The sequence below is a fragment of the Myodes glareolus genome, chromosome 3 (assembly GCF_982192425.1).
Source record: "Myodes glareolus chromosome 3, mMyoGla1.1, whole genome shotgun sequence".
Taxonomy (NCBI): Eukaryota; Metazoa; Chordata; class Mammalia; order Rodentia; family Cricetidae; genus Myodes; species Myodes glareolus.
Genome location: NC_142028.1, coordinates 104557113 through 104575831, shown reverse-complemented (window position 1 = coordinate 104575831; position 18719 = coordinate 104557113). Strand labels below are relative to the sequence as shown.

Sequence of the window (18719 nt, the reverse complement as noted above, 5' to 3'; positions counted from 1 at the left end):
GCAATGAGGACCCTGGAAGAGACATGCATGGATCTAAGAGACAAGGGTAGTAGAGCAAGACGGGATCTCCTGGGTGAATTGGGGGCATGGGGACCTTGGGAGAGGGTTGAAGGGGAAGGGAGAGGCAGGGATGGGAGCAGAGAAGAATGTAGAGCTTAGTAAAAATCAATTTAAAAATAAAACCCACAGGAGAAAAAACTAGAAAGACTACAAGTCAGGAGGGAAGGCTGACCGACATGAGGATCAGAGCAGAGGCACTTGACAGACCATAAAGGAAAGGAACAGACACAGGAGGAGGCAAGAAGAAAGACCAGAGAGACTTCACACCCAATGGAAGAAGCAACTCTGCAGGGTGAAGAGAAAACAGCATCCGTCCGAGACAGACACCAAATAGGAGGTGGGTTGGGGTGGCATCTGATTGCATATCCTGAGCCTCTCCAGTGTGTCCTGCCTTCCTACCTAGACTGCACGCTGTGTGTCAGAGACCAGCTTTGACAAATAATACCATTTACCAGGGTAGGAGCATGCAGATTAGAAAAATAAGTAAAAGGAGCAAAGACATGAGTGAAAATAATAAACAGAAACAGGATGGTGCCAGGAGGGAGTTCCAGTGATGCTGAATCACCCGTGTTTAATTTCCATTTACTTAAAATTCCTCAAAAGGCAGGAGTAAGATTTAAAAAAAAAAAAGCTGCATTAACATGATACAAGGAAATGAACATACCAGTTGAAGGTTGCAAGCTACATTCTGTTGCTAGAACAAGCCAAGTAACACTTACACCCTAGACCAAAACATTCTGTAGGCAAAGCACTCCCTGGGTGGAATCCATTGTTATCTCCCTAAAGGAGTAGAAACTTAGTTGGGTCCTTAGACTTTTGTTTGAGGTAGAAACAGTTCCACTTTTTCCATACCTGAAGTATAAGGGCTGGCTATTAGACACACCTGTTGGCAATAACCTGGAGAGCAGAACTCTCTGAGCTAAATCTAGGTGAGACCTTTGTTTGAGATAGCAACAGACAATAACCCTGAAGGAAGAGAAGTAAGTTTCAACTCTCTGAACTTCCACCAGGGTGGAATGACAATAACTTAGAGCAAGCAGAAACTCTCTGACCTTTGAGAGTGGAAACGGGCTCACATTTTTGGGCCTCTCCTGCTGTGCAAAGATAGGACTCAAAGACTTTAACCCCAAAGCTGAGAACCAGAAGGTTGGGGAGCAATTCCGGGGTCCACCCTCTTACATACTGCCCTCTAACCTTTTATCCCCTGGTCTAGTACTGCAGTCCTCTAATTGTCCTGGGAAAACAGACAGAAGGATCATCTCAGAGACAGCAGCCCAAAGCTTTGTCCCAAACCCTGCCTCCACTATCCTTCACTTCAGCATGGTCCTACAGGCAGGTAACAAGAAGGCATCCCACAAGGCCTTGGGCAGGAGACTGTGAAGTACTTTCCCCGGTGACCCTTGTCCACCTCAACACTGCACCAACTGGTACCAGTGCCTTGTGCTTCCCAGACAAAGTACCAATTTCTGTGAGTGGAAAATCGACCCACATAAAAAGAACTCTTCCCCCGTCCTAAAAATCGCAGCACTGACTGGCCATCTATACCTAACAAGAAACAATACTGGCCTCAATCTGGATAAGGCTCGGCCCAGTCCACTCTTAAGGTTCCTGAATCTCTACCCTGTAGGACCACAGGAAAAAAAAAAAATACAACTGAACATGGGCATGCTGTTTCAACAGGTGTGCGTCAAATGGTAATTGACAACGATCCAGCCTGAAACCAGACTCCAGTGTGATGCTGCCTGGGAAGGCAGCAAGATGAAGACACTGCCTGTCTTCTAAGAAAATGACTCGGTTCCCCAGGGAGTGTAAAAATCAAGCCCCCTCCTCAGATTGACCTTGATGGGGGGCGATTGCCTTACCCGCAGGAGCACAGATCGCAGATGCATTTCCGCTTCCCCATCCTTCACTTCGGAGCGCCCACCACCACAGCGGGACGGCAAGCACACTTCTGGAGGACCTTGATAGATGCTGTCTTTGCTCAGAAGAAAACTTAGGTGGCCCTTTTGCAAAATTCTGTAGTCTATTCCCTTCCTGAAACTGTCCTTGCGCAAACAAGTAGCACCGAGCACAGACAGCTCGCCAGGCCGGCTCAAGTCTGCATGCTTCCTCCCACCTCTGCCGCTGGAAGCACGCGCCTGCCGCCAGCAGCCTGGCCCCTGCAAGCTGCAGGGTCCAGGACTGAGTCCCCTGTGACCTTCACAGAAAAGGGCATCTTGAGGTGTCAATGACATCACAAGGGCCTCTTGTGAGGTCAGACCTCTCCCACTGCCTCACTGGCCCCCAAGACAGGGACTCTCCCACTGGACCTTGGAAGGATGGTGGAGGATACATTAGAGGGCTTTGAAAAGCCTCTGGGTCCCCGAGTTAATTAATACCATGGTCACATAATGCAAAGACACTGAAACATCAGGGTGGCACGTGCCATCTCTAAGACCACACTACACTCCTTACGGAAATGCATGCCCTGACCTCCAAAATGTTGGCCCTGAGTCCCGTTCCCAGATCTTTCTGGAAAATCTGTGTCTTGGCTGCCAGGCATCTTGGAATTGCTCTCAACCGCAGGCCCTGCTTCATTCTTGAGAACAAAGCTGTATGAGAGGCCCAGCCCTTTATTGCTCAGGTGGTTCAATGCTGCTCCAGCGGCTGGCAGTGAAGCCTGGAATTAGGCGCTTCTCAAATGTTAGCAGTATCAGAACCACCTGGCTCGAGAGAAACCAGATTGCCAGGCCCCACCCCGAGTTTCTGTTGTTTCTGAGATCTGGGCTCCAGAAAACATGCATCTCTTACAAGTTCTTAATGATATGACAATGGTGCTGGACCACAGCCCACACTTCAAGGACCACAGCTTTGAAGATTCGATTTTACCTCTCTCCCCTAACAGTTAACCTGGTCCTGAAAACCACTTCAGACATTTGCCCTGGAATCTCCAGTATCAAAGAACCCCAAATCTGAGCACAACATGATGGCTTAGGTTGTGATCCCCACATACAGGCTGAGGCAGGAGGGTTGTCAAAAGCTCAAGACCAGCCTGGGTTGCAAAGTGAGGCTTCACTCTATTTCAAAGAAGCATAAACAAGACTGTTTGTTCTGGGAGTCATGTTTTCACAAGACAGCAGCTTGTTCGGATGATAAAGGAAGGTCAAGGGCCCCTGCTTTAGAGCTGGAGATGGTGGCACGTGCCTAGAATCCCAGCACCTGGGATAATGAGGCAAGAAGATCAGTTCTGCATAGCCTTTCCTTTCGCAAAAGCAAACAAAAGTACACAGTAGACTTCTGCAGGAGAATGGTTGGATTCAAACATTGCTTCTTTTCTCCACTGATTTATTGCAGGTTCTGGGTAGTGAGAGCCATGTGTACCGTGACTCTCGTGGAGGTCAGAGAACAGCCTGCAGAAGTTGGGTCTCCCTGTCCACCCAGTCCAAGGGCTGGAATTCAGATTGTCAGTCTGGTCTGCAAGTGTCTGAGGAATCGTGGGCTGCAGAATGTTGAGTTGTTGTGTGCCGTGGCTTAGGTGTTTCTTCCACGCCAGACTGGTACAGAAGTCAGCAAATCGTTGCCGGCTGTCCACACTCAGCTGGTAGCTAGTTGGTAGGGCCACTGAGCTAAGAATGTTTGACAGGTTTAAATGGTTGGAAAAATTAAAGTATCATTACATGATCTGTGAAACATAACATTCTAATTTCACTGTCTACAAAGATTTGGATTTTTGTCACATTCTACAGAAACATTCCTGATCTTGCCTCTTTTCCCGCAGAAGCTAAAATATTTAGTATCTAACTATTTATGCTTTCCCCACCTGGGTTATAGAAAGTCAAAGACAGAAACTCAAACTGGCACAATGCTTAACAATCATTCTTAAAAATAGTAAAGCTACTTCTTGACTTTCTGATAAAGGGGAACGTAGAAATGTGCGATGAAATAGGGCAAGGAAGGAGGCTTCAGAGAGAGAAATGAAAGCTTTTGGAAAATACACCAAAACCTGCACACATTATTCATTGGAAGGACAGGGTCCACCATGTGCACACACTGTTCATTGCCAAGAAGACGTCCCACCATATACATACATTGTTCATTGTAATGACAGTGTCTACTATGTACACACACACTGATCATCGCCATGAACAGGGTCCACCATATGCACACACTGTTCATTGCCAAGGACAAGGGCCACCATGTGTACACACTGTTCAGTGTCAAGGGACAGGGTCTACAATGTAGTTTTTACAAAGTAGCTGGTCTGGAGACTGGCATTCTTTACACTGCTACCTAAACCTTGCTATCTATTCATGAACCTGCTAGTGGAAGTGAAGCCAAGTTTTGAGAGGTGAATATTCATTGTCCAATTTACTACCTTCCTGTGGCCCTTGTCATCCAAAATGATCAGGTAATGAGTGCTTTTTTTATTACAGTGACAAAAATATATAGTTGTGATAAGCAAAGAGACCTCAGGATGTCCTACCTCTTCCCTGTCCTTTTGAGTTTGTCAGGAGCTACAAGAACAAACCAATCAGTGCTAAAAAAAAAAAAATAGCCCAAGGAAATGAAGATTTGCAAAGTGGAGAGTGTCTCATGACTATGCAGTTCAATTCGGAGGTGAGGGGCCAGGGTGATGGCTCATCCGGTCAATGTGTTTGGCATGAAAACCTTGGCATGAAGCTCGCAGGCTCAGTGTCATTCTGAGGTTTCCTGGAGGCAGAATCACTATTTTCAAACGGATGTTGAATTAAGAGTCAGTGGCTGACTACTTTGCTTGTCTGATCTTCAGGTTGAACCCCAATATCTGTCTTTGAGTTTTTATTAATTGTGCTTCAAAAGAGAAAAGACAGAGTTGGGAGGGGAGGAGAGGAACCCTAAGAACTGACTCTGCTTAGATTCCCTACCAGACAGTCTTTCATGTGTTGGGAGAATTAAGCTGATCTTCTGCAAGGCCAATGCAAGAAAGCTAGCACCTGGTTCTCAGCAGCCTTCAGCCTGAGAAGCTCTCCCTTGTGCTAGATTCTCTGAGTTCTCTCTGTGTAATCATTAGAGCTGTAAGGCAATATGCTGAGAGCTGTGAGTCCTCCTAGCAAGTCACCAGGCCTGAGAATGGTCCTCAAGACCTCCCCCAACAAAATGCATAGCAATAACCATTAGGATATACAGGTTGCAAACTCAGTAAGATTCCACTACACATTGATTCGAATGACTGCAATTCAATATTGCTGCCAAGGACAAGGCAGAAGTATTGACTTTCCAGATTGCTAGCTGGGGTATGACATGGTTGTAGTTGTTTTAGAAAATACTTTGTTGAGCCAGGCAGTGGTGGCGCATGCCTTTAATTCTAGCACTCAAGAGGCAAAGACAGGTGGATCTCTGTAAACTTGAGGCCAGCCTGGTCTACAGAAGAAGTTCCAGGAAGGCTACAAAGCTACAGAGAAACCCTGTCTTAAAAAAAAAAAAAAAAAAAAAAAAAAAAAAAAAAAAACAAGAATGAGGAGAAGATAATACTTTATTAAACTCCATCTTTAATCCATGGTGATCTAATAAGACACAGGGGGTTATTGCAAATTTTTTTGTATCTGGTAAGACTTGCTTTGTGACCAAGTATGTGGTCAGTTTTAGAGAACGTTCACTGAGATGCTGAGAAGAAGATATATTATTTGGTGTTTGGGTGAAATGCTCTGTAGATATCTGTTAGATCCATTTGAATCATAACATCTGTTAGATCCATTTTTTTTTGGTTAGTTTTTGTCTGGTCAACTTGTCCATTGATGAGAGTGGGGTGTTGAAGTCTCCCACTATTAATATGTGGGATTCAGTATTGATTTAAGCTCTAATAATGTGAGTGCCCTTGTATTTGGAGCATAGACATTCAGAACTGAGACATTATCTTGGTGGATTTGTCCTTTGATGAATATGAAATGCCCTTCTCCATCTCTTTTGATTAACTTTGGTTTGAAGTCTATTTTGTTAGCTATTAGGATGGCCACAGCAGCTTGCTTCTTAGGTTTGCTTAATTGGAAAATCTCTTCCCAACCCTTTACTCTGAGGTAATGTCTGTCTTTGAAGTTAAGGTGTGTTTTATGTATGCAGCAGAAGGATGGATCCTGTTTTCTTATCTGCTCTGTTAGCCTGTGTCTTTTTATTGAAGAATTGAGTCCAATGATATTGAGAAATATTAATGACCAGTGATGGTTAATTCCTGTTATTTGGTGGTGGTGGTGGTGGTATATGTGTTTATGTTTCCGTTCTTTGGGTTCTGCTGCTGTGGGATTACCTGTTGCCTATGTTTTCATGGGGGTAGCTAACTAACTTCCTTGGGTTGGAGACTACATATATGTGACAGTTGTGTAGCTTGGTCTATTTGTGGGACTCCTAACAATGGGAGCAGGGGCTCTCCCTAATACTTTAGCTGACTCTTAGGAACCTATCCTTCACACTGGATTGCCTTTCACAGCCTAAATACAAGGGAGGTGCTGAGTCTTACTGAAACTTGATATGCCATGCTTTGTTGATACCCATGGGAGGCCTGCCCCTTGCTGAAAAGAAATGAAAGAGTGGATGGATGGGGGAAGGGCCAAGGAGAGGTGGGTGAAGGAATGGGAGGAGAGGAGGGAGGGGAAACTGCAGTCAGGACATAAAAAAAAATTTTAGTAATAAATAAAATTTAAAAAGGAAAGAAAATACTTTGGCTATTTTCTTAAAAGTCACACTATTTACCATATAATATAACCCAGAAATTCTATTCTTATTTACCCAAGAAGGATAAAAATTATGTTCAAAGGAAAATTTTAAGAAGTTAATCCCAGGAGGCAGAGGCAGGTAGATTTCTATGAGATCAAAGGCAGCTTTGTCTACACAGCAAGTTCCAGACCAACCAGGGCTACATCGTGAGATGAGCTGCTTATAATAAATAAATAAGAAGATCCTATTGGATGGTTCAGTGTAGTAAACTGTAGCGTCTGCACCACCTGGAACTATAATCAGGCAAGGGTCTGGGGATTTAAAAACACACCGAGATATGGTTCGCTCTTGAAACAAGGATGCCAACTTTATTGTGGTCCAGGGCAGCTTATATAGGGCTCTCCTTGACTAATGGCCACGCCCTAGGTCTCAGGATTTTTCAGCTGCAAGCCCACCTGAAACCACTCCCCTGCCATCAGGAACTCCTGAGGGTCTCGTGCTCAGAGCAGCTGCAAGCACAGGAAAACAAGTTGTTTACTGCGGCAGGCAAGGGGTCATAAAAAGTTCAGGGTCTGAGGGTCAGCAGTTCCCAACAGTAAAAATACTTGCCACCAGGTCCAAAACCTAAATTCAATTCCCAGAACACTCATGGTAAAGGAAGAGAACTGGCTTCCAAAAGTTGTCCTCTGACCTCCATGCTAGTATGTCTCAGAGAGAAAGAGAAAGAGAGAGAGGGAGAGAGAGACTTATTGTTTTGATTATTTGGATTAAAGATTTTTCTCTTGTCCAAATAAAGTCACCTGTAAGTCTTTACCCTAAATTCCACAAAAAGGACAGGAGTGAGATAAGAGGGTAAATTCTAAGACGGGAACAGAAGACAAAGGACCAGCACTGACGCAGCTGACTCACTTTCCCTGCCTGGGGCCCAGCCTCCAGCAGTGCAGGCCTCAAATGGAATCCATGGAGTCTGAGTACTAAGACTTTTTTATCTGAGAGGGTTAGGGGCAGGATGCTCATACTCTCTTGAGGGTTTCCTTCAGACCTTTTCTTTACTCTTCTTTTGCCTTCTCTTTATTCTTTATTTTCCCGGTGATTTCCTTCTCTCATTCCTGATGTTTTTCTTCTAACTCTGTCTTTATTCTTTTCCCTACAATTTATATACCCCAGCAAAATCTGTCAAGCAACATAAAAATTACAGTGTGGTTACATCTGTTTCTCAAGTGGATGATTACAATTAAGACAAGTAAAACACAACATGTTTTCCATATTCCTTACATGATTAAACATTTTAAGTATTGCAGGTGAAAAACAAATTATCCCATGTAGATTTATATAAGCAACTTGTTATAAATTAATAGTGTATAAACAAGCAAGATATTATCTTACTGGCAAGCTGCATCTTGCAATTGCAAAGAAAGGACTTATCTTAAAAGGTAATCTAATAAGGAATATTAAAAGAATCACAAATCTAAACTTTTAAATATGAAAAAGAATCAGTCACCTCCACCTTAAATCTTTATGGTGTATACCCACTCATCAATAGTTTTTTGAATCCGAAGATTGAGGGCAAAAATGGGCATAAGGAATTAATCATCATCTTTGATCACCAACCAATCCTAGCAAGGAAAGTGTGTCAGCTAGTAATAAGTGGGCCGCTTTGTTCTTGTTCCCTGATCTTAAAGTGTTCCTCACTCAACTATGTGCCTTTCTCAAACTTTAGATTGTCTTCCTGGGTTTTTCACCTCATATTTGAAAAATAAAAAAAAAAACCACCTTAGTCTAACTTTATTTTCAAAGCTTTGTTTCAGTAATGATTCACTCCGAAACTTCCAGTCCATCTCCCAACATTAAGATGAGAAGAATTTAAACTAGATGGGCTGCTGGGACTCCGCTGTTTTTCTTAGTCATTAACCTAAGGCACAGTCTATAGGGCTCCTCAATAAAAACTCATGGGTTTAGCTGTGTCACACTTCCTTATTTTATTTTTTATCATCAAAACTCTATTTAAACCAACATTGTCATCAGTTTGACAGTAGAGCTTAGGAAGAAACCATCTTCATAATAATATATAAGTAGAAATGCCCAGTAGGGTGGGCTGTTTCCATGAGATAAGCACACTACGTTACAGGCAGTGGGAATCTCCCCATGGCCATTCACACCATGCCAGATAGCAGAGAAAAATGGCAAACATGTAAAGGCACAGCAGAAGCAGAAGACATTCTGGAGTCCGGGGTCTGGGCCCTTGCCTATCTGAGATTCGCCCATCGGAGGTTTCCCCCTAGTGGCTGACTCCTGAACTTCAATTGCCCTTTGCTGCTCCTCTGACATGGCCACTGGCGACTCAAACGAGCAGAATCCTGAGCCAGAAGTGGGGAAAGCCCAGAAAAGTAATTTTTACCACAGAACATCCAAAACAGTGAAGAATTGAAGGCTTCAGTAGGGATCGTGCACGAGTACCCGGAAAGAAGCTGTGTACTGGGCTGACACATCCTTCTGAGATGGAGGGGGGTTTGGAATGCTATGGTTCCAGGGCTCAATTACAGTTTTTCCTGGAAATCATTAACCTTCTAGTCCTTTGCCCCACCTGCATTGTAACTAACATCCTGACAAGCAGATAAAAACCTTTTTGAGTGTTAACCAAATCCTAGTTTTCATGATTAAAAGTCAGCCAGCATCCAAGCCCAGCAGCAGAGTGTCCCCAGCTTGGGGAGCCATCTCCCTGATGTTTCCACCAAAGCTTTTTTTTTTAATCCTTTGATTTATAGTTTTCTTTGTTCTGTTACTATAAAAATTCTGGGAGACTGTTTTTACCTTGGAACACTGTATTTGGGAATACCTAAATCTATACTCCAAGGCCACAGCCGCCCACATACACTTCAGAATAATCTAGGTGAAGGCTATTCTTTTGATGACAGGGTAAAAATTACACTTTAACAAGTGGATCATTTGGAGTTATCTTTAAGAAAAACATAGGCTTGTGGATCCCCTTCTCCAGTTTCATATAAGTGGGCAATTATCTCACCAAAGATTATCAGTCTCACCCCCCAGGATCAATAAATCAGAGGGTGTCTAGACTGGAGGAACACCTGACACTGAGGCCTAGGGCTCCTTATTATAAACAGAAAGATTAAAGCATGCCTACAAACTCAGTAGTGGGAGACAAGCTTTCTTCTATTCAAAACATCATGCTTGATGTCCCCAAAGCATGGCTCTGAATGAAGAATTGGCGCACAGGAAAGCACTCCTGAGGTACAGGAGAACCTTTGGGAGTCAAGCCACCGTCAGAAAGCAGCTCTCATGGGACTCTTTTGTGGTTCTCGTGAGAGGGTAGTTTGAAGCTGCACCTAGTTCAAAATAATTTACATGCCCACACACATTTTCACAATTCCTATCATGAGCCATGAGGTGATGTAGTCAAGGGCATCCTTCATTGAATGTGCTGTAGGCCATTTAGACTGAACGTTAAATAAACCATCTTTTCCCCCTAAGCCCTGGTGAGAAAAATAAAGATACCAAGAACCAGGCATAGGTTTAAACAACATGGCGCTGGTGTGGGCATTCAGAATGATTTACTTAAGATGGCAGCTATAGGAGATCTGAGGAACCACGAGAAAGTAACAAATGACTGGTCTGTAACTCATTCCATACCCAGTTCTGACAAATGCCTTGTGTGTGTGTGTGTGTGTGTGTGTGTGTGTGTGTGTGATTCTGAATATCCTGAGACTAAGGTGTTTGTTTCATCTCCCTGCCACCCTCCCTGTTTCTGGCTTCCAAGCTCAGACTCACCTCTTGGGTCTTTCACTGCTTCATTCTGTGCTTTCTTTTTTGTTGTGCTGTGTTTCGACAGGCCTTAAACTCGATTCCCTGCCTCACTTCCTTAGTGCTAGGATTATAGGTGTACAGCACCATACCCAACCTAGAGTATTTCTTTACATCAATGAAAAGCTAACTAATAATACCATTATTATTAAAAAATAATGATGATGGACTTATACTTAGTGGAAAACTCTTGGGAGAATTTGACACCCAAGTCTAAAGATGCAGACAACAGCATGTAGGAGTCCCTGGGTGAAATCCGCAGAAATAAAAAACTTTTTAAAATTAATATTGTAATTACCTTAGAAAGGTAAAAGAAGATGTTTAATGCAAGAAAATGATCCTGCTTAAAAGAAAATCAGACCAGTGAGTGACCTCCTCGGGAGCAGGTATGAGTCAGCAACCCCTACAGGAGCAGGCCTGAACCAGTGACCTCCACTGGAGCAGGTACCAGAGAGTGACCTCGAGAGAGCAGGCCCAGAGCAGGCCTCCACAGGAGCAGGTCTGAGCCAGCAGCTTCCCTGGGAGCAGGCCAGAGCCAGTGATGACATGGGGGATTGCAGAGCAACCTCTGGGAATTGCGGTGCCTGCACTACAGGATAGTGCTGGAGATTGAAACACATACACACGGAGAGACACGGGTCATCCTTGAAGAAAGAATGCCAACTTCACTGTGTTCCAGGGCAGCTTATACAGTGCCTTCCCTGACCAATGGTCACGCCCTAGCTCTCCGGATTTTCAGAAGCAAACCCACCAGGAACCACTTCCCTGTCTCCTGCTCAAGAGCAGTTGCAAGCACAAGAAAACAAGTTGTTTTGCTTGGAGCATTTGCAAGCATAGAAAACAAGTTGTTTACAGGAAATTCGGGAATTCGGGGGGGGGGGGGGTCCAAGCTACCTCTGGGATGACTGGAACTGTGGCCCCATTATATCACGAGGAGCAACCATCTGAGCCTTAGATCCACTAGCACCTGGAAGAGTGGTCACTAGAGACACAGCCCCAACTACACCACTCAGAGGAAAAGATGGGTAGACAAGGTAAGGGCACACTCAACACCAAAAAGAGCAATTCAGCACTCTTTTTAGTGGCTCTACAACAGCAAGCTTGAACATCCCAAGACAAATGAAGCAGAAGAAAATGACCTAAAAAGTAACTTTAGGAAAATGTTTGAAGCCCTTAAAGAGGAGATGAAAATTTTCCTCAAAGAAATGGAGAAAAAACAACAACAAAAATTGGAAGAAATCAACAAATCCCTAAGGCAACCAAGAAAAAGCAATCAAACAGATGAAAGAAATGATTCAAGACTTGAAAACCAAAATAGAGACAATTAAAAAAATACAAACCGAGGGAATTCTGGAAACAGAAAATATGGGAAAATGATCAGGAACCACAAATACAAGCATGAACAGCAGAATACAAGAGATGGAAGAGAGAATCTCAAGTGCTGAAGATACAATAGAGGAAATAGACTCAACAGTCAAAGAAAAAGCTTAACCCAAAATATCCAGGAAATATGGGACACCATGAAAAGGCCAAACCTAAGAATAATAAGGATAAAAGGAGGAGAATTCCAACTCAAAAGCACAGAAAATATATTCAACAAAATCATAGAAGAAATCCCAACCTAAAGGAGGATATGCATGTGAAGATACAAGAAGCTTACAGAACACCAAATAGACTGGACCAAAATAAGTAAATAAATAAAAAGTCCCCTCACACATAATAATCAAAACACTAAACATACAGAATAAAAAAGAATATTAAGAGCTGCAAAGGAAAAAGGCCAAGTAACATATAAAGGCAGACCTATCAGAATTACACCTGATTTTTCAATGGAAACAATGAAAACCAGAAGGTCCTGGTCAAGCATTAAGCAGACATTAAAAGACCACGAATGCCAGCCCAGACTACTATACCTAGCAAAACTTTGAATCGCCATAGACAGATAAAACAAGGTATTTCATGACAGAACCAGATTTAACCAATACCTAGCCACAAACCCAGCCCTACACAAAGTACTAGAAGGAAAACTCCAACCCAAGGAAGTCAGCTACATCCACAAAATAACAGACAATAGATGATCTCACAGCAGCAAATCCCGAAGACAAATAACAAAAACTAAAATAACAGGAACTAGTGAAAGACCTGGATAAATCCAGATCCCCCTAGCAGGAAAACATAAAACCAAAAATCTAAGCAGGGAGGGAAGAATCAGAAATCTAGAATTAGCCGGTTCAGTGTTTCAGGAACTAGCTGAAGATAAAGTTAGATTATAATCTTGAGAATAACCTTGAGGAACAGGGAGTTGCCCCCTTGTGACCATCACTGAACCTCCCTACCCCTTTCGGATTACTGGGCTGTGGTTTCTTCCCTTAAAAACCCTTTCTCCCAACTGCTCGGGTTCAAATTCTTCCCCTGCATGGGTTGAGTCTCGGCCCCAGTGCACTGGTTCCCGTCTTGTCATCTTGTCATTAAACCTCGTGTGATTGCAGCAAGGATGGTCTCTCGTGAGTTACTGGGGGGGGGGTCGTGTTATCCCGAGACTTGAGTGAGAGTCTCCCCACACTGGGGGTCTTTCACTAGCAATTACTGTTTATTAATAATCACTTAATATAAATGGACTCGATTCACCAAAAAAAAAAAAAAAAGGCACAACAGATTGGATACAGAAACAGAATCCATCCTTCTGCTGCATACAAGAAACACACCTCAACCTTAAAGACAGACATCACCTCAGAGTAAAGAGTTGGGGAAAAAAATTCCAATCAAATGGACCTAAGAAACAAGCTGGTGTGGCTATCCTAATAGCTAACAAAATAGACTTCAAACTAAAATCAATCAAAAGAGACAAAGAAGGACATTTCAAATTTGTCACGGGAAAAAATTGATCAAGAGGAAATCTCAATACTGAACATCTATACCCCCATTTACAAGGGCACCCTCATATGTAAAAGAAACACTTCTAAAGCTTAAATCACACATTAAACCCCACACACTAATAGTGGGAGACTTCAACACCCCATTCTCACCACTGGAAAGATCTGTCAGACAGAAAATTAACAGAGAAATAAGGGAACTAACAGATGTTATGAATCAAATGGACTTAAAAGACATCTATAGAATATTCCATCCAAACATAAAAGAATATACCTTCTTCTCACCACCTCATGGAACCATCTCAAAAATTGAACAAATACTAAGTAACAAAGCAAACCTCAACAGATACAAAAAAAATGGAATAAACCCATGTATCTTATCAGGATCACCATGGCTTAAAATTAGAATTCAACAGAAACACTAATTTCAGAAACCCCACAAACACATAGAAATTAAACAATGCTCACCTGAATCACCAAAGCGTCAAGAAAAAAAAAGAAAGAAAGAAAGAAAGGAAGAAAGGAAGAAAGGAAGAAAGGAAGAAAGAAAGATGTCCTAAAAATTCAACTAAAATCACACAACATACCCAAATTTATGGGACACAATGAAAACAGTGTTAAGAGGAAAGTTCATAGCACTAAATGCCTACATAAAGAACCTGGAAAAATTCCACACCAGTGAGTTAACAGAACACCTGAAAACTCAAGAAGAAAAAGAAGCAAACTCACCCAGGAGGACTAGATGGCAGGAAATAATCAAATTGAGAGCTGAAATCAGCAAAATAGAAACAAAGAAAACAATACAAAGAATCAATGAGACAAAGAGTTGGTTCTTTGAGAAAATCAACAAAATAGACAAACCTTTATCCAAACTAACCAAAAGACAGAGAAAGAATATCCAAATTAACAAAATCGGAAAGGAAAAGGGGGACATAACAACAGACAAGGAGAAAATCCAGAGAATCACCAGGTCATACTTTGAAAACCTGTACTCCATAAAATTGGAAAACTTAAAGGAAATGGACAATTTTCTGCGTAAGTATTGCTTACCAAAATTAAATCAAGACCAGATAAGCAAATTAAATAGACCTATAACTGATAAAGTAATAGAAACAGTCATCAAAAAACTTGCAACTAAAAAAATCCCAGAACTAGATGGTTTCAGCACAGAATTCTACAAGATTTTCAAAGAACTAATACTAATAATTCTCAAATTGTTCTACACAATAGAGACAGAAGAATCATTACCAAACTCTTTTTATGGGGCTACAATTACCCTGACACCCAAACCGCACAAAGGCTTTACTAGGAAAGAGAATTACAGACCAATCTCACTCATGAACATTGATACAAAAATACTCAATAAAATACTGGTAAACAGAATCCAAGAACACATCAGAAAAATCATCCACCATAACCAAGTAGGCTTCATCCCAGACATGCAGGAATGGTTCAACATATGAAAATCTGTCAACATAACCTACCATATAAACAAACTGAAAAAACAAAAGCATGATCATCTCATTAGATGCCAAAAAAGCTTTCGATAAAATATAACATTCCTTCATGATAAAGGTCTTGGAGAGAGCAGAATACAAGGAACATACCTAAACATAATAAAGGCAGTATACAGCAGGCCAACAACCAACATCAAACTAAATGAAGAGAAACTCAAAGCAATCCCACTGAAATCAGGAACAAGACAAGGTTGTCCACTCTCTCCATATCTATTCACTGTTTGCTGATGATATGATAGTTTACATAATTAATCCCAAAAATTCTATCAAGGAACTTCTAAAGCTCATAAACATCTTCAGTAATGTAGCAGGATACAAGATTAACTCAAAAAAGTCAGTAGCCTTCCTTTACAAAGATGATAAATGGGCTGAGAAAGAAATCAGAGAAACATCACCCTTCACAACAGCCACAAATAATATAAAATATCTTGGAGTAACTCTAACCAAATGAATGGAAGAACTGTATGATAAGAACTTTAAATCTTTGAAGAAAGAAATTGAAGAAGACACCAGAAAATGAAAAGATCCCCCATGCTCTTGGGTAGGTAGAATTAACATAGTAAAAATGGCAATCTTACCAAAAGCAATCTACAGATTCAGTGCAATGCCCATCAAAATCCCAGCAAAAATCGTCACACACCTTGAAAGAACAGTACTCAACTTCATATGGAAAAGCAAAAAAGCCAAAACAATCTTATATAATAAAGGAACTTCTGGAGGCATCACAATTCCTGACTTCAAACTCTACCACAGAGCTACAGTAATGAAAATCGACTGGTTATAGCATAAATCAGACAGGAGGACCAATGGAATTGAATCAAAGACCCAAATACCAATCTGCACTCTTACAAACACCTGATTTTTGACAAAGAAGCAAAAAATATAAAATGATTTAGAAAGCATATTTAACAAACGGTGCTGTCATAACTAGATATCAACATGTAGAAGAATGAAAATAGATCCATATCTATCACCATGCACAAAACTCAAGTACAAATGGATCAAAGACCTCAGCATAAAACCAACCACACTGGACCTCACAGAAGAGAAAGTAGGAAGTACACTTGAATGCATTGGCATGGGAGACCACTTCCTAAATATAACCCCAGTAGCACAGATACTGAGAGAAACAATTAATAAATGGGACCTCCTGAAACTCAGACACTTCTGTAAAGCAAAGGACATGGTCAACAAGACAAAATGGCAGTCTACAGAATGGGAAAAGCTCCCTTCACCAACCCCACATCGGACAGAGGTCTGATCTTCAAAATATACAAAGAACTCAAAATATTGGTCATCAAAAGAACAAATAACCCAATTTTAAAAACGGGGTACAGACCTAAATAGAGAACTCTCAACAGAAGAATCTAAAATGGCTGAAAGACACTTAAGGAAATGCTCAACATTATTAACCATTAGAGAAATGCAAATCAAAACAACTCTGAAATACCATCTTACACCTGTCAGAATGGCCAAGATCAAAAACACTGATGACAACTTACGCTGGAGAGGATGTGGGGTAAAGGGAACACTCCTGCGTTGCTGGTGGGAATGTAAACTGGTACAGTTCCTTTGGATATCTGCATGGAGATTTCTCAGAAAATTAGGAAACAACCCAGTAATACTACTTTTGGGTATATCCCCAAAGGATGTTAAATTATACCACAAGGACATGTACTCAACTATATTCATGCCAGCATTATTTGTCATAGCCAGAGCCTGGAAACAACCTAACTGCCCCTCAGCTGAAGAGTTGCGGGCAAATGGATGGATCTAGAAAACATCATATTGAGTGAGGTAACCCAGATCTAGAAAGACAAATATAATATGTACTCACCCATAAGTGGATTTTAGACATAAAGCAAAGAAAAGCTAGCCTACAAATCACAACCCGAGAGAACCTAGACAACAAAGACAACCCTAAGAGGAACATACATATATCTGATCTACATGGAAAGTGGAAAAAGACAAGATCTCCTGAGTAAATTGAGAGCATGGGGATCATGGGAGAGGGTATAATGGGAGCAGGGGAGGAAGGGAGGGTAGTGGAGAAAAATATATAGCTCAATAAAAACAACTTTTAAAAGAAGATGTATAAAAAAAATCCGTCAGTCAGGTGACTCAGCAGGTAAAGCACTTGCTAATAAGAGTGACAATTTGAGTTCAAAGCCCCAGCATCTACTGATAGCAGAACATCAACTCCTGAAAGTCATTCTCTGACCTCACACATACACCATGGCATACATGTGCCCACACATTCAAATTTCAGAACGTAATAAAAATTTTTCAATAAACCTGACAGTGGTGGCACATGCCTGTAATCCCAGCACTCAGAAGACAGAGGCAGGAGGATTCTGTGAGTTTAAGGCCAGCTTGGTTTATTATAGATCAAGTTCCAGACAGCCATGGATACATGGAGAAACCCAAGCTTGAAAATAAAATTAAATAAAGAAATAAAATCAGCCTGACTGCAGTGGACCAGCCCTCCATTTAGAACAATAAAGGCCCCGGCAATGAGCAGGAGTCTGTGGAGTCACTGGGAAAGCACTTACAACCTCCCATGCCCCACATGTCAGGCCCCTAAGAACACTAAGGCTGCAGAGACCAAGTCTCCCACACTCTGCGTCTGCACCGTATGGAACCACTGGAGCAGAAGGATCTGACAATGTCATCTTTCAACTCTGCACAGCTATGCCAGCTGTTCATTGCACGAGTGGTCTTTCTCCCTTACTTCCTATTGTTAATTTCTACTCTAGTATCTGTGTCTCAGGACGATTTTGCTTTGGCTTCTGCATTGCTCAGTTAGGTCTTAGGACCACTGTTTATGTGTCCACCCGGTTTACTACCGGCATTCGTCGCTGCACTCTTCCGCCCCATCTCGTAGACCACCGCCCCTTATTACTATGACTTCTTTCTCTCATCCTCACCTCCTCGTTTTAGTTCCTGGTTATAACTTTCCATAGCTTTAACAATCTCTAAACTCTTTGGACCCTGACTGTATCACAATTTTCCCTCCTACTCACTTCACCCACCATGATAGTGTTTTTCCCCCCAAAGTTGATCTTAAGGCTTAACCCTAATCCACATGTAACCTATTTTTTCAAAGTAGATCTAATATTTAATACTCATCTTTATCTACCTTCCTTGCCTTCCACTTCTAATATTATTAACTAAAATTCAAGCATATGCCACATTCCTCTTGGTTGTTTATCCTGCAACAGTTATTGAAGTCAGAGCACCCACCATTAGTAATTGGTTAGTACATTGGCAGAAGAGTATTATCAAACAGCCTGGGGCTGGAGAGATGGCTCAGCAGTTAAGAGCACTGCCTGATCTCCCAAAGGTCCTGAGTTCAACTCCCAGCAACACATGGGTGGCTCACAACCATCTGTAATAAGGTCTGTAATTAAAAGGTAGCAAACAGCAGTGGCTGCTCTCGCAGTGAAGGCCCTGCTCTAGAAACAATATAGAGCTTACTCCAGGCCCCCAGAGCTCGTAGTCTTAGAAATTGTGTTTTAAACTATACAGTCAACCCTACCACATCTGTTTGAACAAAATACTTTGACTGAAAGAATGTAACTGATAAAAATAATAGTAATAATTGAGCAGGGACTAGATAGACAGAGTATGTACTAGATAAGAATATGTACTGCTCTTGTAGGGGGACCTGAGTTAGGTTTCCAACACCTGTGTCGGATGGCTCACAGGGCCTGTTACTCCAGCTCCCAGGGGATCCGATGCCTCTGGCCTCCACAGGCACCTACACCTACACACACACACACAC

The 18719-nt window shown here is 41.9% G+C and overlaps 1 protein-coding gene across 1 annotated transcript in view; it reads right to left on the bottom strand.

The window, feature by feature from the left end:
- Saxo1 (stabilizer of axonemal microtubules 1) overlaps positions 1-2224 on the bottom strand; it is a 99747-nt gene extending 97523 nt beyond the window's left edge. Inside the window, exon 1 of the mRNA XM_087903889.1 lies at positions 1923-2224. Coding sequence (XP_087760015.1) covers positions 1923-1963 — 41 coding nt within the window. The 5' untranslated portion in view covers positions 1964-2224. The remainder of the gene's footprint in view (positions 1-1922) is intronic.
- Between the last annotated feature and the right edge of the window lie 16495 nt (positions 2225-18719).